At 38.5% G+C, this 23,068-nt stretch overlaps 1 protein-coding gene across 2 annotated transcripts in view; it reads right to left on the minus strand.

The window, feature by feature from the left end:
* Positions 1–6,012: 6,012 nt before the first annotated feature.
* macrod1 (mono-ADP ribosylhydrolase 1) overlaps positions 6,013–23,068 on the minus strand; it is a 115,528-nt gene continuing 98,472 nt past the window's right edge. Inside the window, exons 6-11 of one of the 2 annotated variants that reach the window (XM_036568465.1) lie at positions 20,245–20,366; positions 17,146–17,176; positions 13,565–13,638; positions 8,429–8,510; positions 7,813–7,848; positions 6,013–6,717 (exon numbers count right to left, since the gene is read on the minus strand). In XM_036568465.1, the coding sequence (XP_036424358.1) occupies positions 7,841–7,848; positions 8,429–8,510; positions 13,565–13,638; positions 17,146–17,176; positions 20,245–20,366 (317 nt within the window). In that variant the 3' untranslated portion in view covers positions 6,013–6,717; positions 7,813–7,840. The remainder of the gene's footprint in view (positions 6,718–7,812; positions 7,849–8,428; positions 8,511–13,564; positions 13,639–17,145; positions 17,177–20,244; positions 20,367–23,068) is intronic. The other variant, XM_036568464.1, reaches the window with a different exon arrangement.

Below are 23,068 nucleotides of genomic sequence, written 5' to 3' on the forward strand. Positions count from 1 at the left end.
GTGTCTAATAAAGTGGACAATGAGTGGACACAGTGTTTAAAAACTCCAGCAGCACTGCTGTGTCTGATCCACTCGTACCAGCACAGCACACACAAACACACCACCACCACGTCAGCGTTACCACAGTGTTTGTGTGTATATATATATATATATATATATATATATATATACACACAGTGGTGTGAAAAAGTGTTTGCCCCCTTCCTGATTTCTTATTCTTTTGCATGTTTGTCACACTTAAATGTTTCAGATCACCAAACAAATTTAAATATTAGACAAAGATAACACAAATAAACAAAAAATGCAGTTTATAAATAAAGGTCTTTATTATTAAGGGAAAAAGAAATCCAAATCTATAGTGCCCTGTGTGAAAAAGTGATTGCCCCCTAAACCTAATAACTGGTTGGGCCACCCTTAGCAGCAACAACGGCAATCAAGCGATTGCGATAACTGGCAATGAGTCTTTTACAGCACTGTGGAGGAATTTTGGCCACTCATCTTTGCAGAATTGTTGTAATTCAGCCACATTGGAGGGTTTCCAAGCATGAACCGCCTTTTTAAGGTCATGCCACAGCATCTCAATCGGATTCAGGTCAGGACTTTGACTAGGCCACTCCAAAGTCTTAATTTTGTTTTTCTTAAGCCATTCAGAGGTGGACTTGCTGGTGTGTTCTGGATCATTGTCCTGCTGCAGAACCCAAGTGCGCTTCAGCTTGAGGTCACGGACAGATGGCTGGACATTCAGGATTCCTTCAGGATTTTTTGGTAGACAGCAGAATTCATGGTTCCATTTACCACAGCAAGTCTTCCAGGTCCTGAAGCAACAAAACAGCCCCAGACCATCACACTACCACCACCATATTTTACTGTTTGTATGATGTTCCTTTTCTGAAATGCTGTATTACTTCTACGCCAGATGTAATGGGACATACACCTTCCAAAAAGTTCAACTTATATCTTGTCAGTCCACAGAGTATTCTCCCAAAAGTCTTGGGATCATCAAGATGTTTTCTGGCAAAACTGAGACGAGCCTTTATGTTCTTTTTGCTCAGTAGTGATTTTTGTCTTGGAACTCTGCCATGCAGGCCATTTTTGTCCTGTCTCTTTCTTATGGTGGAGTCATGAACACCGACCTTAATTGTGAGGCCGGCAGTTCTTTAGATGTTATTGTGGGGTCTTTTGTGACCTCTTGGATGAGTCGTCGCTGCGCTCTTGGGGTAATTTTGGTCGGCCAGCCACTTCTGGGAAGGTTCACCACTGTTCCATGTTTTCGCCATTTGTGGATAATGGCTCTCACTGTGTTTCGCTGGAGTCCCAAAGCTTTAGAAATGGCTTTATAACCTTTTCCAGACTGATAGATCTCAATTACTTTGTTTCTCATTTTTTCCTGAATTTCTTTGGATTGCAGTATGATGTCTAGCTTTTGAGGATCTTTTGGTCTACTTCACTTTGTCAGGCAGGTCCTATTTAAGTGATTTCTTGATTGAGAACAGGTGTGGCAGTAATCAGGCCTGGGTGTGGCTAGGGAAATTAACCTCAGCTTTCCAAAGATGTGATAAACCACAGTTAATTTATGGTTTAATGGGGAGGGGGGGGGCAATCACTTTTTCACACAGGGCACTATAGGTTTGGATTTCTTTTTCCCTTAATAATAAAGACCTTTATTTATAAACTGCATTTTGTTTTTACTTGTGTTATCTTTGTCTAATATTTAAATTTTTTTGGTGATCTGAAACATTTAAGTGTGACAAACATGCAAAAGAATAAGAAATCAGGAAGGGGGCAAACACTTTTTCACTATATATATAAAAACATACACTCTTAAAAAAGATGGTTCTTCAAGAGTTCTTTAGGAAAAAAGTGGTTCTTTGCATCACGACAAGGTTCTTCAGATTGAAAAGGGACCTACATAGCACCAAAAAGGTTCTGCTACTGTGACAATATTAAGCTTGTAACAATAGAAGAACACCCATTTTTGGTGCTAAATAGAACCCTTTTGACAATAGAACCATCTACTGCATTCTCCATCAAACTGAAGAACCTTTTCATGATGCAAAGAACACTTTAATCATGCAAAGGGTTCTTTGGTTGTTCATGGTTCTATATAGAACCGTTTCCTTTACTAAAGAACCCTTGAAGAACCATCTTTTTTAAAACTGTATGTTATAAATATGTCACCACATGTTCATATGCACTTGTAAAATTCCGTTTTTGTTGATTTTCTAAGTGAAAATAAGTAACAGAGCACATTTTAATGCTGAATGTAATATACTGTAAAACAAACTAAATTAAAATGTGGCCTACAAATGTTATAGTATTCAAAGTCTTATGTTTTATTTTTCCCCACTATAAAATTCAGTAAATAAATAGAAAGTGTGCTCTAGTATATGGATCTGTTAACTTAGTCACACTTAGAAAATTAACAAAACATGTGACATAACGACTGTACTGAGTAACAATAACGTCCCTCGTGTTTTATATATGTATGCAGGGTAGCTGTGTCTTCACTTTTACTGCTTATTCAGAATATTCTCATCCTAAAAATGTATGAAAACAAACACACACACACACACACACACACACACACACACACACACCCCTCCCGTCTTAGTTCTCTGTCGGTTTGACAGGCTTTCAGGTAGTAAATCAACACATTGATTGTGAGGGGCAGCAGAGTGTCTTGGCTTCTGCTAAAGAGCCATTTTCATTTCACTAGCAGTGTATCCCCTCCTCCAACCACCCCACTGCCCTCTCCATCAGCATCCATAAACACCCACCCACCACCTTTACCTACACCACTATCCCCCAACCCACCCAGACTCACCCTGATAAACACACAGAGCAGCTAAGCCTGACCCCATCCACCTGCTCAACTCCTTCACCAGGTCCTTTTCTCTACCTCTCTTTCTGAGCCTGGTCAACTAAAGCTAGTCAAGAGATCCCAAACTCCCACCCTGCAGGTCCACTTTAATGACTTCACTGGACTTGATCCAACTCGTCAGATAATTATCGGGCCCTTCATGATCCGAATCATTTCAGAACCTTTTCAGAAGTTCCAATTTACATACATTAACATACAGGTAACAATCATAAAATACAAAAAATAAACATTGATTTTTACAGTGTTACAGTGGAGCAGCTGCACTGAGGGTTTTCATAAATAGTTTTAAGTTTTGTTCTATTTAGATTTGCATTTGTTCTGTCTACTGTCTCCTTAACTGAAACACACCTACACTGTTAAAAATGTCACTTAATCACTCAAGTCAGCTCAACTCAAAATGATACAGTAACTGATTACATCTTGGGTTGACTCAACTCGAGGACACAAGAGTTCACCCAACTTACACTTCTTAGTGGAGTCAAGAATTTTTTAATTCTGCATCTCAGGTAAATAAAATTAACTTGCTTTTTATACTCAGCTTCCCCACTAGCCAGGACTCCTTTCATCACACACTCCTGCTAGACATTTTTCCTCTTGGGTATGCACCTATGGATGTCTATGGCATTGCTGGGGCTCAAACTCACAACCTCCTGTTGGAGTGACGGCTTAGTCCACTGAGCTACTCAGGAACACATGAAGCAACTCAGAGCTTGGAGCAGCTCAAAGCTTGACATAGTCTAATGTGGTAAAACTGTCTAATAATTCATCCCAAAATCAGGAGGTTGTGAGTTTGAATCCCAGCTGTACCATAGCTGTCCATTTCCCGAAAGCCCAAGAGGAAAATATGCCTGATGGGACAGTGTGATAAAAGGAGTGCCAGCTGGTGGAGAAATTGAATAAAAAATGAAAATTTAGTTTCAGTTTTGTTCATCTAACGGAGATGCAGACCTAACAAAAGCTGGGAGAATTTGACTCAACTAAGAAGTTTGAGTTGGGTGAACTCTGGTGTCCTCAAGTTGAGTCAACTCAAAAAAAAAAAAAATGTAATCTGTTATTATATCATTTTAAGTTGAGCTGACGTCTCATTTTGTTTAGTGTATTTACATCCAGATTTCATTGTTTTCTTATTCATGATTAGATGCGTCTTATTTACCTCTTATTTTGAAATGTATTTCATTTTAATGATTTATTACAGTTTTGATGCATCTCCTTGAAAGGAGTGCAGTGATGTGATACTGTGTGAAATATTAAATAACTGGATTTAGAGAAAGAGAGAGAGAGAGAGAGAGAGAGAGAGAGAGAGAGAGAGAGAGAGAGAGAGAGAGGACGTTAGAATGTAAGGGAATTAAAGAGAGTGTTACAAAGACAGCTAGAGAAAGTTAAAAAGAAAGTTAGGGAGCGAGAGAGTGTTGAATAGAGAGAGAGAAAATGAAAGACAGAGAGTTAGAGAGTGTAAGAGAAATAGTGTTAGAGAGAGACAGAGCCAGAGAGAAACAGTGTCAGAGAATGAGATAGAGAGGAAGGAGAGAGAGAGACAGTGAGAGATTTGGAGAGAGAGAGCTGAAAAAGAGACAGTGTCAGAGAGAGTTAGAGATGGAGGGAGAGAAAGGAAGAGGATTAGAGAAAGATAGAGAAAGAAAGAAGTCAAGACAGAGAGAGATAAAGAAATAAAAAGCAAGAGAGTTAGAGAGAGATTGAAAGAAAAAGAAAGAGAGAGTGATGGAGAGAGAGAAGCAGCCATTAACCTGGAGATCAGCTTCGTATCATGCGAGTGCTGCCACACACTCATATCCTCTTGCCTGAATGAGGAGCCAAAGAGCGAGAGAGTGCAACTGACAGAGAAAGAGAGGAGGACAGAAAGGAGAGATGATGAGATCTTTGAAAAGAAGAGCTTTGGGGGCATCATGGGAAAAAGAGATGAGAGAGAGGAGGTTAAAAAAAGACAAGCTCTCATCTCTTTCTCGTTTATCTCGATGGGCAGAGCTGCTGGCACACAGACTCATCTGCACTGAAGAGTTACTATACCAACAACATTCACCTATTAACACAGCAAACAGTACAAACTACACAACACTACAGTAAACAAACAGAGAGAGGGAGAGAGAGAGATAGGGAGGGAGGGAGAGAGAAAGGGGGAGAGAAAGAAAAGAAAAAGAAAAAAGATGGGGACAGGAGAGAAAATTAACATAAGAGAGAAAGAGGGAGGGAGGGAGAGAGAGAAAAGAGAAAGAAAGAAAAAGATGGGGAGAGGAGAAAAAAGGAACATGAGAGAGAAAGAGGGAGGGGGAAGATAGAGAAAAACAGAAAGAACGAGGGAAAGACAGAAAAAAGAAAGGGCAAGACAGCAGAAGAGAAACAGAAAAGTGAAAAAGACGGAGACAGAAAAAGATGGGGAGAAGGGAGAGTATGAGAGACAGGAAAAAGGGACAGATGGGGAGAGGGAGAGAGAGAGAGAGAGAGAGGAAAAGTTAGAAGGAGAAAAAGAACAAGACTGAGAAACAGATGGAAAAGGGAGATATAGAGAAAGACAGAAAGAGCAAAAGGACAACAGACACAGCAAGAGAGACAGAGCGAGAGAGATAGAGATAGAAAGAGACAGAGCAAGAGAGAGATAGAGAAAGTGCTGATCGGACAGCGATGAAGTCTCGATTTAGGATAATTATTCTCTGGCGTTTTCTCTCTTTCATTCCCTCGCTCCCTCCCTCCTTTTCTTCCTCACTTCTCTCATTACAGTCTGCTCGTCTGATGACAGTATCTGCACTGCCCACTGCTTATTAAAAAATGAACATTGCTGCAGATGAGTTCATCAAACACGCCGTTCCCCCCTCCATCTCTCTCTCATTTGCTGTCTTCTTTTATGGGGGAGAATAGAGGGATTGGAGTAGTTAGAGATGAAGAAGGACATGTCGTTTTGCACTCATCTAAGAGAGGTATGTAGGCAGAGCCAATGATGTAGAAACATAAATCACTACATTAAGAGAATGACTGTTCTGATAGCCGGTTTGGCTAACACGTATTCAATTTCAGTTCAATATTTCAATAGGTGTGGTCTGCTTTGAAGCATTCTGTTGGTTCTATATTGCCTCTTGCTAATTAATGAAAGTCGCATTAAGAGCAGAAGTGGCCATTCATTCAGCGGGGAGGAATGGACTTTAATGAGAATCCTTCATCATAGCGACAGACATGAAGTACACTGGAAAAGAAGAAAAAGTGCAATTTCATTGAAGGTTAAGTGTTACAAGCATTGGCCCCTGCTTCGGAGAACTGCTGTGAATGACTTACAATATGGCCAATTCCATTTCAGATTGATTTCCAATGGTTGTGAGAGCTGTATTCACATTTAACTTTAAACTCGATTACAGTAATTCAAAATGATGGCATGGTAATCATATCTTTGGCTATAACACAATTCGGTACAGCTACATGTGGAACAACCTGTGAAAACCCTCTATTCACCACTGAAATATGCAGAATCTGAGAGATTCATATGAGAGTTACATATTAGTACAAAGCCATTTGCGATGACCACTTTGAAATAATACTTTGGTCATTTGGGATCCTCAATAACATCATGTGAAATGTGGTGGCAGTTTTCTTTAGTGCAGGCCATTCTTTGAGCATCAAAAATGGCAGTTCAGTGAAAACTAGGCCTTACTAAGAATTAAACAAAGGATGTCATATACGTTGCAAGAAAAAAAAAAAGTCAGTAGGTTCCAAAATAATCAGTAGGTGTTGCTTGTAGGGCAGACACTGGGGAACCAGAAGCAGGCAGCAGAAACAGCGGAGCGGTTCCACAGCAATTAAATCCACTCATAATTTGCTCTTCGACGACACATCTGGAAGTGAGGAAAAACGCACTGAGCTGAGACGCTGCATAAGAAATCACAATGATCATCACACGCACACATCACACACGCACTGACAGGTAACAACAGCAGCACAGAGCAAGGTTACAGTCGACCTGCTGTTAATAAATCCACTCACAAAACAGGCGAGAGGGTGTTATTTTATATAATCAATGAATACATAAATGACAAGTAAATAATATAATGTTAGTATAGGATGTTTGGCTTAAAACAAAAATTAGAGTAACAGAAAAGTTCCTTTTTTAATTATATTCTATTTGCAAGAGACACTATTCAAATGTTAATATAGTCAGCGTTAGTTTGTTAGCACTGCAAACTATTAACATACAATTATCTGTAAACATTGCAGCTAAAGTACTGCTAATGCTAAGCTTCTGTTTTAAAAACTACAGTACTGTGCAAAAGTCAGAGACCACCCATTCATTTATTTCATTTCTAGTCAAAACAACCATTAAAGGAAAAGGAGATAACATATTTAACAGAAAATCACAGAGGCCCTTAATATAATAATTTACAGTATATATTGTATCTACTTTTTGTCTTTTTTTTTTTTTTACAGCTTCCAATATTTTTTTTTGGGAGACTTACTTTCAGTTTTTCAGAGACATCTACAGGGATATTTTTTCCACACTTCCAAAGTTCAGTCTTAGAAGCTGGTTGTATTTTCTGCTTTTCACCATCCAGCAAATTCAGCGATGGTGAGATCTGGACTCTTCGGTGGCCAGTCCATTGTTCTCTCCAAAATAAAAGCTTTACGTGCTGTTTAACTGATTGTTAAGATTCCCATTTTCTTATATTTTATCTTTTAATCAATTCCTGTCTGTTTTTTTTTTCTCCAATTATTTTCCTTTGACATTCTCCTTTCTTATGTAAGTGGATCATCTTGCATAATTTGTAATCTCCTCAGAAATATCTCCCGTAAAATGCATAACTTACCAGCTGTTCTGACTGGAAATTGAATAAAGTGTCTCTTACTTTTGCACACTACCGTAAATTCTCCAGTGTTCTACTTCCCAGATCAACATGAAATCAAAAACAACTATTACTGCACACCATGCCAATTACCTGTCCTCAGAGCAGGCTCTCTGATTGGTCAGCCGGCTGAAAGGGGTGGGGACAGACATGAGGTTTTTGGAGAAAACAACGTTGATTGGATAAGTCTTTTTTTCTCTTCTGCCTTAAATACGCCTGTTTTTGCCAAGATAGCTCTGAAACACTGAACGATGTTCTTTTCTACAGTGCGGACAGAGTGCAGTTTGTTTAGAAAGCAAAAATAACCATGGGTGATTTCTAATGGACTTTTACATTACAGATGATTACAAGTGACAGCCCTGTCCCATGGCATGTACTATGCTTGATCAAAATAGATTAATGTTGACAACAATGAGAAGGAAAAAAGAAATCGATGTGGAAAACAAAAAGCCGGATCCTAGAATTTAATGCCATCTAATGGACGTGAGGCTGAGAGTGACTTTTGGCTGGTGTCATTGGAAAAAGCCCCACAGCACTGAGACACACTGGGGCTCAGAGTGTGTGTTTCAGAGGGTGAGAGAGACAGGGTCATGAGTGTGAGAGAAAGAGTGAGAAAGGGTGAGAGAGAGATAAAGAGAGTGTGTTCACGAGTAAGAGAGGGAATGTTTATTCAAAAGAGAGAGTGAGAAAGACAGAGAGAAAGACAGACCTTTTGGGAAGTAAGCAGGCAGTCTGTTCTTGTACAGCTCCTCGTCTGACTTGAGGAACACGCAGAAGACGACCCGGTCCATCTGAAGGGACACAAACACAAATCAACAGCACTGACAGGGAGAGAGTGAACGAGAGTGGGAAAGAGAGACAGAGAGAGTGTGAGTGCACGTGGTGGGGAGGGGTGGTTGAGATAGAGAGAGAGAGAGACAGAGTACTAAACCGACCTTCTCCAATAACACTCTTAGCCTGGAGATAAACGGAGCAATATAACCCAATCCAAACAGATGAAAAGAATATTTTAATTTCACATGACTACCTCAATTTAGCACAGCAGTGAAGTGTTCAGCCTCAGCAAACTCATATGTTGTGAAGAGCAGAAGGAGAACAGAGTAAACCAAAGCTCAGAGCTCAGAGCTCATTTATTCTAATTCCTAAAACTGGAGATAGAAAAAAACTTTCCACCCATCCTGTCAGTCTGCATGTTAACAGCAAGGATCATTGACCTGACTGCCCTTCACTCCACACTCAGCGTTCTCTACAGTAGGGGTGGGTGATAGGGGTGGGTGATAGGGGTGGGAGGTATTCTGGTATAAAAGTGAATACTGGTGTGATCTCTCATAATATTTATTAACATTTTTACCATATTGCTGTTTGTCCAAAAAAGTAAAACCACAAAGCAGCCCTGTCTCTTAATCCAAGTTGAACATGAACTTCAACAGCTTAACTAATACTTGTGAAGCCAATTTAAAAGCTTAACATTCAGCAGTTACACAACTATTCACACTACTAAAATGTGTTCAAATCACCATTTAAGTAATGGCAAATAGATAAAAAAAACCTGAACAAAACACAAAAAAAATATAGTTTTTCATTCATTTATTGAACAAAGTGATCTAACATTAAATACTGCTGCTGGCAAAAGTATGTGAACCTTGCTTTTAGTAACTGGTGTGACCCCTTTGAGCAGCAATGACTTCATCCAAACTGTTCCCATAACTGTTGATCAGACATGCACACTAGCGTGGAGGAATCTTGGCCCATTCCTCCTGACAGAACTGACAGTCTCGCATGAACACCGCGTCTTAGGTCCTGCAACAACATTTTTATTGGGTTAGGTCTGGACATTGACTCAGCCATTACTAAATGTACTTCAAAATGTGCTTCAATATTCTTTGTAGACTAACTGGTGGTTTTAGGGTCTTTGTCCTTCTGCAGGACCCGCCTTCTGTTGAGGTTCAGTTCATAGATGGATGCCCTAACTTTCTCCTGTAGAAGTTCTTGATACAATCCAGAATTCAAAGCTCCATCAAATGATGGCAAGTTATCCCTGTCCAATAGAAGCAAAATAGCCCCAAATCATGATACACCACTGTGTTTCACATTTGGAATGAGGTTCTTATGCTAGAACACAGTGTTCGGGTTCTCCTAAAGATCTATTTTGCTTTATCCATCCACATAACATTATTTAGGTAATCTTCTGGGTCATCCAGGTGGTCTTTAAGAAATGTTAAACGGGCAGCAATGTTTATCCTGGATAGCAGTGACTTTTCCAGGCTTTCACTCCATACATACTATCTGCCTGACAGTGTATTGGTGAAACTGTTTTGGAACCCCTTCCAGTCTAATGAGCATTGGCAACTGTTTTTCTGCAGTGCTCAGAAATCTCCTTTGAATGAGACATGGCGTGCACTGACAAATGTGATGACAAAAAGACCAAACTTTGATGGTAAAGACCCAAGTTGATGTTTTTTAAATAGTGCAGGATCAGACACTTACACCTGATCCAATTAATTAAACCTCCTGAACCCTATTATCCCCTATACCACACTGATCATTTTAGAGGTTACATACTTTTGCCAACCAAAATATATAATGTTGGATCACTTTGTTTGATGAATGAAAAACTATATAATTCCTTACGCTATTTGTTTTACTGGTTTATCTTTTGCTGTGACGTGATCTGATCTCATTTTAGGTCAAACCTACGTAGAAATTCACATAACGCTAAAGAAAAAACTTTCAAGTAGCAATCTATGTTGCCAAATGCACACTGGAGACCTTTTTGCTTACTCTTTTAGATGTATTTCTCTAATGGTTACTAAGAATTTCATACAGTAAATCGACTCTGCAATTGATAACTTCACAGCTGACACACTGGGCTCAAAAGCTCATCAGTCGTAAGAACAGTAACCATGAGGAGAGCAAAGCCCTCCAGAGAAAAGCCCTCTAAACATGGTTTATTCAGTACACTGTAAAAGTGTACATGAAGTTACATGAAACCAGCAAGTGCATCTTTTTCAAACTAATGTAACATCGTTGGACAAGAAGGAGGAGAATATCAACTACCAATTCTGTTACATCAGCTAACACACACCCATATCGAGTGAACAGCTCATATCACCCCCTAGTGTATCGAAGTAGCAACTGTTCAAACGATACTGGTTTAGTGAACAGAACGGCTTTATCATTCTAGTCTAAAATGCACCTCAAATGTGTATCACCGATATTGAAAAAACTTTTGATTTAGATCATCATCGATTTATTAACCATCTCTAGAACAAAGACTTTGTTTTTGCACCACGGCATCATTCTAAAACCCCATCTCCATGACAACAGCGTTGAGGGCAGGTGGGCTGCTCCCGTTTCTAATCATAGTTCTGTTGCCCGACACTTCAGCCTGCTCTCCTCTTCGCCAGTGGAAATGTCTCATGCGTTTTGCCTCTCTTCCTCTCTTTCTTCCCTCACTGCTTTGTCTCCTTTGGCAACTACCAGCACAGCATTCTGCTTTCTTCTCTCCTCTGCTCATGCTGTCTCTGTTTGAGCCTGTCTGTCTCTTCTTTCCCTCACTTTTTCCTCTTCTTCAGTGACTAACACTCCCCCTTTCCTCTCCATCTCTCCCCCTGTGTGTGTTGTGGTGTAGAGGGGCTGGGGGAGAAGAAGCTGGTTAATTAAGACTCTGTAATTAGCCTGTCTCTGTCACTGCACACGTTCTGAAGCGGGAGAGGAAGTGCCAGCGAGTCAGCACACACAGCTCAACAGCAGGACAGGATGGACAGAGCGAGTGAGAGAAAGAGGAAGAGCCAGAGTGTGTGAGAGAGAGAGAGAGAGAGAGAGAGAGAGAGAGAGAGAGAGAGAGAGAGAGAGAGAGAGAGAGAGAGACATGACAAGGACAGAAAAAGAGACAGTAAGATGCATTTACACTTTATCTGATGCTTCATTACCTGTTAAATCTACCCTACACTCACTTTTTCTCCTCCTCTCAATTTCAAGAGGCTTCTGTTTGGGTGTCTCTGTGTGTTACAGAATAGCCAGTACTAGCACTGGGCAGGGAACTAGCAGCTTCTTTATTACAGAATATGTACCACGAGACAACCCTCACAATATGTGACAAGACACAGAACAGTAAGCCAGACATACAACGTAACTGACATTTTTAAGTGTTAAACAGGAATTTTGATAGAAATACGGGTCCTAACACCTACTTGCGTGTTTCATTTGCTGCAGACCGTGTGGCTTCCTTGTAAACTCTTAAAAATAAATGTGCTAAAAAGGGTTTTCTGGAAAGGCGTTCTTTGGAATTTGTTTTCTTCAGAGAAAAAACATTTTTGCCTCCCTAAAGAAACTTCAGTTCAGAGGCTCCAACAGTTTCGTTAATATTTCGAAAAGGATTAATAATTCAAAGGTTCAAAAGTGTTTTTTCCATGGCATTGCTACAAAGAACATGTAGATGTCTAAATAGGGGAAATTAGGGGAAATTAAAAAAAAACCCGTAAACATATTCATTCAGAGTGATTTGATGTGAAATGGCTCACTGTAGAGAAACTTGCTGACTCTCTACAATGATGACTGGAGCAAGGTGTTACAATGTTTACCGCCTTTTTATCAAAAATGATCAGTGAACCACCAAATGTCTGAGTTTTTATATGTAATGTCAATAATGGTTAAATCAGAAAAAAGTAATTTTGCGTACTATTTTGCCTTGTAATGCTCTGCATGTACCTCTCCATCCTGAATGTATTTTTAAAAAATATATTTTAGGGCAAAAGCTTATCTCAAAACTATCGTAAAACAATTCCTCAGACATCAGGTAATACATTTGTAACCATTTAATGTAATAGTTTTCTGTGAGGTAACTTTTAGAGGCATTAAACATTACAGGCATTGTATCATCAGAGTGGTGAACAATCCTAACCTAGCAAGTTTCTCTATACCGGGGCATTCCACATCAAAACGCTCAAAGACTTAACCGTATTCCATTTCACAAGGTGCACAAACTGTACCCTCATATTCCCTTCATACTGAGAACAGGATGTCAGTTAAGGGAACTGCAGTTGGTTAAATACCTTCAGTCAGAACGTCCTGTAACATCATCAAACATGAAGCGAGAGCTATGCAGTGACTGATGGATAAATTTTCCTGTAATTTCTTGCAAAGTGATAGACTCATGTTCAATACCCTATGCAGTCCCTTTGAACTTTGGTTTGGAATCATCATTAAAATGTCTCAATACTCTTTGTAATCCACTGTGCAGGGAAGTGCTAGGGTGATTTGACTGCTCCTGTTTTTTAGACCTTAATTATGCATAAAGTTTGGAAATTTGCTGGAATTCCCCTTCAAGAGTGTATTCCTCAAAAAACAAAACCAAAAGCAAAAAACAAAACAAAACAAAAAAAAAAAAACAGCAGTACTCAAATGTCAGCTTAGGGCAGCTGCTCTGCTGTTGTGTTATTTTGTCCATTATAGCATCATACATTTGAATGCAGTAGCAGTTTTTATCACACATACCTGCCCAGTGTAAAAGTAGATTCATAAATATGTATATATGTGTATATAGACACATCTAAGACCCCTAATTAATGATTCAGGTACTGCCATAAATTTATTCACAACATACTGTCACACTGACATTTTGAATAAGGTCCTAATTTGAGCCCCATTAAAACACAGTTATCTTTGTTTGTGTGCTTGAAGCAGAGATTGTGCACCTTTTTATTTATTGAGTGTGTGTACAGATGTGTTGACATGACTGAAAAGACAAGGTCCCTTTGTGAGCACCATCACAACATCACTAAACAATAACAGCACCTGCTAAAAAAGCACCAACTGGGAGTATCTCCTACACACACATACACACCTGCGCATGGTGTTTCTCCAAGTATTTTCTCACCGTCTCCAGAGCCACTTCCACTGCCTGTTCAGGTGGGTATCCTTCAACACACACAAAACACACAGATGTCACTGATGACATCATACATTCACGTTTGCTTTAAAAGGCCCGTCACAATCACTGTATAAAGCCTGATCGCAATTACTTAACCTGATTGTAATTATTTTCAACAGCTGTAAGCCAGGCCTGTCATGGTCATGAAATTTTAGCTGATTTCCATATAAAGAATTACAATAAACAATTTAATTGTCTTTTTTTTCCCCATTTTATGCAACTACTGAAGTAAAAGCCAAAAGGGACCAAACTGGTTGATTAACTATCTTACTTCCTAGCTACTGATACTGAAGTAGCTCCCAACTGACGAAAGACACAGCTTGAACTCAAATAACCAAGCATTAATTACTGCTGTCTTCTAATAGTGTTAACAAACATCGAAGAAACAAACATTACTCACCACTGCCCTCTAAAGGTGTTACGGCACTGAGTCAGAAGCTTTGTTTTTTGTCCCATGACGTGGCTCAATAAATGCAATTTTGCTTTTTTTTTTTGGTGTTTGCTTGAATCCAATGAATGAAAACACACCCAGTTCACAAATAATAACTGTGATTATCTGAAATAACTGTGACCAGCTCAAATAATTGCCATCACACATTATGTAATAATTGCGAGAGCCCTGTTGTTAGCTTACAATCATATTTTCACGTTGCAACAAACAGAACGTGAATTGGTTGTGTTTTTATTATATGGGTTGCGCAAATAGTGTGAGGTTCTTATGGAAACAACACAGATCGCAACTTCTGACTGGTGCTATAACACCTTTAGAGGGCAGTGGTGAGTAATGTTTGTTTATTTGAATTTGACTTGTGTCTGTCGTCAGGTGGGGGCAACTGAGTATCGACAGCTAGGATGCAGCTAATGTGGCCACTTTAGGCTTTATTAGTACTGTAACAGTTGCACACAATGAACAAAAAAAAATAGATTGTAACTGCAAATATTTATACTGCAATTAATTGTAAGCTAAATTTTATGATCATGACAGATGTATGCTTTGATAAAAGAAGAAACAAACTGTCACTGTCAAAACAAAACTTTGCATCTCTAACATAGTAACTTTGTAGGAAAAGGGGAGAAAATTCTTAACTTTGAATGGAAGTTAATGTAAAAGGCAATTTCGCACCATTTCCATCAGCCCATTCCCCATAATCATCAAAATGTAAAAATGGCAGCTGCCATTAAAATGGTGTAAAAAATAAAAAATGAAAAAAATAATTATAATAATAATTTGAGGTTTTAATCTGACAGTAACAAAACATGCGGTGCATTATGGATGGTAATATGGAGGTGTTCTCATGCTCATTTTAATGGAGGTTTTCTTTGGGGAGAAAAAAGAAAACAAACTGTGCGTTTTTGAGGAATGTCGTGTCTGACCTTAATCATGACATGTAGAGATTATAATCCCCTGACATGCTCTCTCTCCTAATCTCTTAATCTGAGCATCTAATCCCTCTCTTAATCTAAATAATCCCACATGGCACTGCAACAGATATACAGTGCTATTATTCCTGAAAGAAATGTGGTCCTGTCATGCAAAATATCTGGTCATTATGAACAAATGTAGGAGTCATATTACAATTATAGCCTCACGCATCATTACATGCCATATGTACATATCCAGTACATAAAACCCACCGAAAATCATGTTCATGACTAAACAAAAATCTATTTTATAATGAAAATAACGAAACAAACTAATAAAACAAATAATAATAATAATTATTCTAATAAAATAAAGCAGTGTTCACAGGCATGTGGGGTTAGATTAAAATGAACACCGGTGCAACTGCCCTGTCCTTTTGTCCTAAGACTGTGTAAGTGCCCACTTGATTGGCATGTATAATAACTGTGGTTTATATAGTTATTCTTCAAGATCCGCTTCAGTGAGGCTCAGCTTTGCTCCTGGAATAGAGCTCAGCACAGGTTCCACAAGCTTCATCACTCTCGGGTGCCCTCTCTGATGCAATAGCGGCATCTCACAGGGATTTATGCAAGTCCTACGGCCTTCTTTCCTACTCTGGAAATTGGGGTTCACATCCCTGCTCAGGCATTAAAAGGGACAGATTTCACAGAGTTATTGGTTGAGATGTAAACAGTCATTCAGAGTGGTTTGGTGTCAAATAATTAATTGCACAGAAATTTACAGATGTCTATACAATATCTATACAATTTCTATACACTGGTGGTGACAGGAACCAGGAGTCATGATGCCTACAGTGCAGATAGACATTTTATTTACGATCCAAAACAATCAGTGAATCGACATGTGTCTTCTGAGTTTTAGATGTAATGCTCAGATAGGCTAAATCTGAAGAGGTAAGTTTTCTTTGAGGATTATTTTGCCTTACAATCCCCTGCATGTACCACTTTGCCATGAATGACCTGGAAACAATCAAGTTTAGGCCAAAACCTTCTCAAAGTGTCGTAAAACTCCAAGAGGCAGCGTATTCATAACCATTTCATGAACTACCTTTCTATGAGGTAGCTTTTAGATTAAACTCTTCCGATGTCTGATTCCTATCACCACAACTGTGAACAGTTCTGACTTTTTCACATCAAACCACTCTGAATGACTATTTTGTTTTATTATGCAGAAACTTTGAAAAGTTGGTAGAATTCCCCTTCAAGACAAATATTTTATGCTGCTTTGGAAAAAAAAAAATTACATATGTTTGCTTCTTTCTGAAACATGTGTCTGCAACATTTTGTGAAATATATTAAGTATAATTCACATTTCCCTTCAGACCCCACTGTGGAAAAATGTCTGTGAGTGGGCCTGGTGCAGTTAGCAATGCAAAACGGACCAAAGACATCTAAATGGACCACAGAATGAACCGTCTGCTTTTCATACTTTCTTTGGCACACGCAACAGACACATTTCTGATGCTGTTTACATGTTTTATAATCATAATTCCGGATTTTAAAATGAGACTGAAGCTTGTTTAAAGTTGTTAGAAAATCAACACAGTAACAATCAGTGACATTATATATTAATGCACAAAGTTTGAGTTTGTTTTATAAAAACAGTGAGCCACTTGAAGCTGAGTGTTTGAGTGATTTCACCCAACTTCACGCCGTGTGAAAACCAAGGTAACAAGCAGCTTCTTGTGGCTTACTGCCTTAGAATATCACAAGACAAGATGATAACATCAAGCATAAAGACATAAATAAAACTCACAAGCTCAGTCAGGCACGGTTCAGAAAGATTGTTGGATATTTTTCCAGCATCATAAAATCTGTCCAATCAGTCTTTGTCCACATAGCTTTTGTTTACATCTTTTGGTTCAATGTCAAATATGTCAACTGTGAACACTAAAGGAGCTAGAAATAAACTGCAACTCTGTATGCACCCAATCGCACCCTAAAAAAACCAGGACAATATTGCTAGTATAAAATGAAGGAAATGCTTGAAAAAACAGTAAATGTCATTAAACTGAAACATGAAACACTTCATATGTTCATGAAGGCAGTCTCTCTGGAATTCTGTCACTCACCATACACACCAGTGGAGATGCAGGGAAAAGCCTGAAAAAAAGAGATCAAAGAGAAAGAGACAGATGCACACACATTAAGAAACATGAAACTAAACAAGTAAAAAACACACGCAAACTGTACAAACACAGCTAAATGCTCAGAGCAGTCAGACATCTTAATCGCACCCAGTGTTAAACATGTGCACATCACTTACAGCTAAAACACGCAATTCACATAATTAAAAGCTTCTCTTAAACAACATTTACATATTAAGTTAAGCATTTGCTTAGTTGCATTTCCTTCGGGCATCTATTTCTACAAAATATCAATTCTAAAAATATATGGATTTGATGATAGACATTCTGTTTAAATAAACTAAGATATTAATGCATTAGTACAATAGATAACAATTCCTATTCCAGTAATCTTACTGCTAGATGGAAGTATTATAAATAAAAATGGTCACTCTGCCACACAAACACAACCACAGCCACATTTAAAACCTTTCTAACTTTTCCAATAATTTCAGTGATCGTGTATAAGTACACAGTGACCTTTTGAAAGGCCTGCCCAGTGGCTCTATGATTAAATAAATAAATGGACAGAACGTACACAGCAGAGCTCAGCTGCAGCGCTGCACTTTCTTTCGTGTGATTGCTGCCTGCTTTTCTTTGAACACATGCTGATATATGCAGCAGCGGAAGGTTGTTACGGCAACAGTGTCTGAATGATGTGCTTAGGGCTGCGCTCTGAAGGTGTTAAAGCCCTAAAGCTGTGGCAGTGAGGGGCATACCAAAGGCGAAGATGAGAAGAGCAGGTGTACATATTGTTTGTTCGTGTGTTTGTCTGTGTTTGCACATGTATGCCCGCAATTGTGCGCCATATGTTAGTATGAGCATGTTAATGTGTGAAGCCCTGGGTACAGAGTGGTTTGAATTCACTGCTTTTGTGATGTCATGAAAGCCAAGTCATCTACATATCCACCTATTCAGGCTACAGCAATTTAGCTCCACTCATTCGCACTGAAGTTCTGAGGGGTGTTTCGGTCTGGACTACTTTTTAAATAAAGCAAAATACATGGCACCCAAACAGAACAAAGGTTATTTATGAATACCTCACCTATTTTAAAGAGTTACAAAAACAGCCTATGTAATTAAAAAATAAAGAGAGGTTGGAAAATGTTCATGTAAAATGAATTATGACTGTTTCTGGTGCATAAACGTCACCAATACAAATACAATATAAATTAGTTAAAATGCAAGACCAAAAGCAGGATATAGGCTCTTTAGACATTTCATAAACTGCTCTGAACTAAATCCAAATATACAGGTCTTATTATGCTCTCTTTGTAATGAAACATGCAGTTGGTCAGAAAAGTATATTACATTATGTTTATGATGATAAAATATCATCATATTGCCCACCTCTACTGTACAGTGTATCATAGCTGTGATTATAAACCCTTGCATCTCCAAAATGGTAACTTTAAAGGAGAACGAAAAACATTCTTAACTTCAGTTAATCTAAATGTGATGAGATTTAGCAGAGGACTTTTTTCAATCAAAACACGCTCGCCTTTGCCTTTAAATTTTACTAGAGGAAGTAATGTAATGTAATGTGTGTGTGACTTGGCTGGCCGATTAGAACGGGATAAAGGATCTGTGTACTTTCCCCAAATTCCTCCTAATAGTCCAGATTGAAACGTCAACATTAAGTAACAGGCGCCACACCTCTGAACTATAACATGATGTGCAGCTAAATGCCATATATGCCACCAAGAAAAACAAACAAACAAACAAAAACAATGGACGAGGGAGGAGACTTGGTTCAGCAAATTATAGAAGGTAATCGACTCCGGAATTATTACACAGCAGATTTGTACTGAATTAAAATCATGGATCTCGTCAGTAATCACTCAAATTACAGCACCTCCCCAGATAAAAGTAATCCAGCTTGAATAGGGCTTACAACTCACTGAACTCTGAGCTCCCTCAGTAATAACAGTCCTGTTCAAATCGACATCACAATAATGTAATAACAAAATTGGGTAACAGAAAATGGCGCCTCCATTTTTTTCATTTTTTGTGAGCTGAAGAAAAAGTTAACAGATAAAATGCAGCTTGATTTGACCCAATCCCTAAATCCTCTAGGTCAGGACTACTGAAATCCAAAACAGTTCAGTGTATATACCCTTCTGTTCGCTATGATTATGCACCATCATCTGAAATTGCCAATGATAACTGGCATCACCCCACAATTGGGTAATTTGGGAAAATTACCTTTATTCCATACGAATTGGTCAAATCACACACAAATTAAATTACAGGCCCTCTTTTGGTAAAACTAATCCAGCTCAAATAGAGCTACAGAAGGTAATTCGCTTTGGAATTACTACTTAGCTGACTATGGACACTGCAGATTCATACTGGAGTAAAATCAGAGAGCTTGTAATTACTCCGATGACAGCACGTTCCCAGGTAAAACTAATCCAGCTCGAATAGGGCTTTAGACACAGCTTTGTCCACAATTTTGTCACATTTGAAAAGGGAAATGTGTCAGGTCACAGTGATTTCCAGGCAATGTCTGCCTGAAACTCATGCCTCAAGATGCATTTAGAAATTCCCCTGAGGGAAAATGACAAAGCCGAGTCTAGGAGGGGATATTAAAATTCATATACAAATGGGCAGCAAGTAGGGCAATATAATGATGTTCATTGTTAAATTACCTCACATCAGAGCATATCTTGGATGTTGCACGTAAAGCAAACAGGCCAACTGCATGTTACATTACAAAGTGAGCATAATTAGCCTTTCGTAGCTGGATATAGTTCAGTTCAGTATGTGAAAAACCTGTATTCATAATTTTGACAGTATTTTTATACGGCACTATTTATGCTTTTTTGTCTCAGTTCCAATGTATCAAACCTCTAAAAACCACAACATCTTTAAGTATTGTGATATTACCATTTTGCCATATTGCCCAACCCTAGAGGTAAGTAATCTAGGACATTTCTATTGTCCCATTTACTATCATGTCTTCACACAATGTAAAGGGCAGCAGTTTAGAGAAGAAGTGTAGAAATGTGTGTGTACATGAATTTTACAGTGTTTTCCTCTTACCACTGTCCGGAGCTTGTTCTCAGTGGCTGTGCGCAGACAATTATAATAACAGTCACTGAGCGCTTCTTTTTCTTTCTTGCCTACAGAGCCATGAGCAATTGGCCCCACGGTGTGAATCACATCTGAGAGAAAGAAAGAGAGAGAGAGAGAGAGAGAGAGAGAGAGAGAGAGAGAGTTAGCTACAACCACAGTTAACTGTAAAACACCGCCTTTTCATGCTTTGGGAATAATATACTGGACAGAGACGTGCATCTGTCAGAGATCTGTGCATATTCTTACATGTAGTGTATGTACAAAGATATTTGTGCAGGTAGATTCTGACTGGGGCACCATACACAAAAGTTCTATTTCTTATTATTATTTTTCTTTTTATAATTTTTAATTTCTCTTTCTTCAATAATATCATTATTATTGCATGTCCCCTTCATTGATTTGGCAACAGATGTTAATTACACATCGTGCCTATAAAGCCCAGAGAGAAAGAAAGAAAGAGAAAGCGGGGAGAGAGAGAGAGAGAGAGAGAGAGAGAGAGAGAGAGAGAGAGAGAGAGAGACAAACAAAGAGAGAGATAAACAAGGAGAGAGGGAGAGGCAGACGAGAGAGAGAGAGAGAGACAGAGAGAGAGAGAAAGAGAAAAAGAGAGAGAGAGAAAGAGAAAGAGAGAAAGAGAGAGAGAGAGAGAGACAAAGAGACTGAGAAAATGAGAGAGAGAAATAGAGAAAGCAGTGCTTTGGCAACAGATGTTAATTACACATCGTGCCTATAAAGCCCAGAGAAAGAGAGAGAGAGAGAGATGAGAAGTGAGGAAGTAACATGATAATTTTTTTTAGGGACCAAAAAAAGAAAAAGACCCAAAATGACTTGGAAAATGTCTGGTTCCATTGACTTACATTAAAAATAAAGTAGGTTTGCTCCTACTCCTGAAGTTATCATTTTATCAATTCAATTCATCAATACTACTGCACCTTCTCCATTTCCATTCCTCCTCCTCTCTCTCTAACTGCTCACCAGAGTGATACAACTTAAACAAACAAGTGTACTAGTCATGCTTTCAGCAACATTAAAACAAGGACAGGACACAAACTGAAGAGGAGGGAGGGAGAGAGAGGAGAACATAAAAAATGACAGATCTCCTAGTTTTTCACACTTTTCTAGGAGACAAAGTCACACATGCGTTCGTTCAGTCTGTCTAGACTTCTTTCCCCTCAGGTCATCCACTTCCAACTTTGTTCCTGTTTTTACTCCTGTCTCTCTCTCTCTCTCCTGGTGATGGTGATTCTCATCTAGTCTTCAAGTTCTTATTTTATTTTAATTGTATAAATTTGAAATAAAGCTGAATTAAATATCTCTCTCTCTCTCTCTCTTTCTCTCTCTCTCTCCCCGTCTCTTTCTCTCTCTGCTCAATTCCACCATACAGTGCTGCAAAGTATTTATTTAAGTTTTTGTTTGTTTTGGAGTTTTGTGAGATTTTCTCCCTATTTTAGTCATGTCCAATTCCACTTGTTAGCTAGTTCTCCTCTATCACACCATGTTACCACACTGAGTGTAGATGACCATGTGGTTCTACTGAAACATGAGAAGCACCTCTGCATCTTTTCAAACTAATGCTAATGCTATATCACTGAAGAGCTCAATATGTCTGAGAGAACACCAACTGCCAGCTCTGTTATATCAGCATCATATTTAGTGATGGGGAGAGGGACAACCATCCCTACCTCCCACCCCCCATCCAGATATATATATATATATATATATATATATTTATATATATATATATATATATATATATATATTTATATATATATATATATATTTAGAGAGGGACAGAGAGAGAGAGAGAGAGACAGAGAGGACAATCATGCTCTCTGACACACTGCACAGTATTGCTAAAATTCAATATCACAATATTTTCAAAATATCACTATCAGATGCGATTTAAGTTTGCTTTAATATAGTGTGTGAGTGAGGAACCTTTTAAAGGTTTAAAGAACATTCACATGATGTAAATCAAATATTCCAATTAAATGGTTCCCTCTAGAAGCCAGATTTCCAAAAAGGAAACATTTATTTCATTTCATTGTATTTAGACTGTACATTTTTTCAGTTTAGTAAATCTGCTTCAGTCATATCTAAAAACATAGCCCTTGTTTTAAAATATCATATGTTACCAACCATTATTTTTAATTTAATACACAGTGCTCAAAAGTAGTTTTGGGACACCACCATTTGTTTTTTTTAGAATTACTTAATTTGTTAAAGTATTGTGAAAATTGTGCTTTATCATATTCAAAAGCACATCATTTCAGCTATATTATACTCCGACTGCATACTAGCCAGCTAGAAAACCTTTACCTAACCCATGTTTTACTTCAAAACAAATGCTAGGACACGATTCCAAATCCATACATGTTCAAACCAGAGTTAAACATACCACCCAACACACCTAACTCTGAATCATATTAACATTCTGAAAGACAGAGAAAGTGAGAAAACTAAGAAAGCCAGAATTTTGAGTTGAATTAACCTGAAACATTGTCTCTTGTAATGAAATATCTGTTAAACAAATCTGTTGGTATAGAGTCCATGTGTCAAACACAAGGCCCGCAGGCCAGATCAAGCCTGCCACATAATCCTATCCGGCCTGCAAAAGTATTAGAATTTTCTATGCGTATTAGCCTGTTTCACAACGTGTGCTGCACTACAATCCCCAGCATGCACTGCAACATAATGTGCGCTATGACTCTCCTACCCCAACAACAGTCTATGGGACAGTGGTTACACCTCAATTCTACAGAATTCCACACCAGTCATATTACCAAAATGC

Source organism: Colossoma macropomum, unplaced genomic scaffold, assembly GCF_904425465.1.
Source record: "Colossoma macropomum unplaced genomic scaffold, Colossoma_macropomum, whole genome shotgun sequence".
NCBI lineage: Eukaryota > Metazoa > Chordata > Actinopteri > Characiformes > Serrasalmidae > Colossoma > Colossoma macropomum.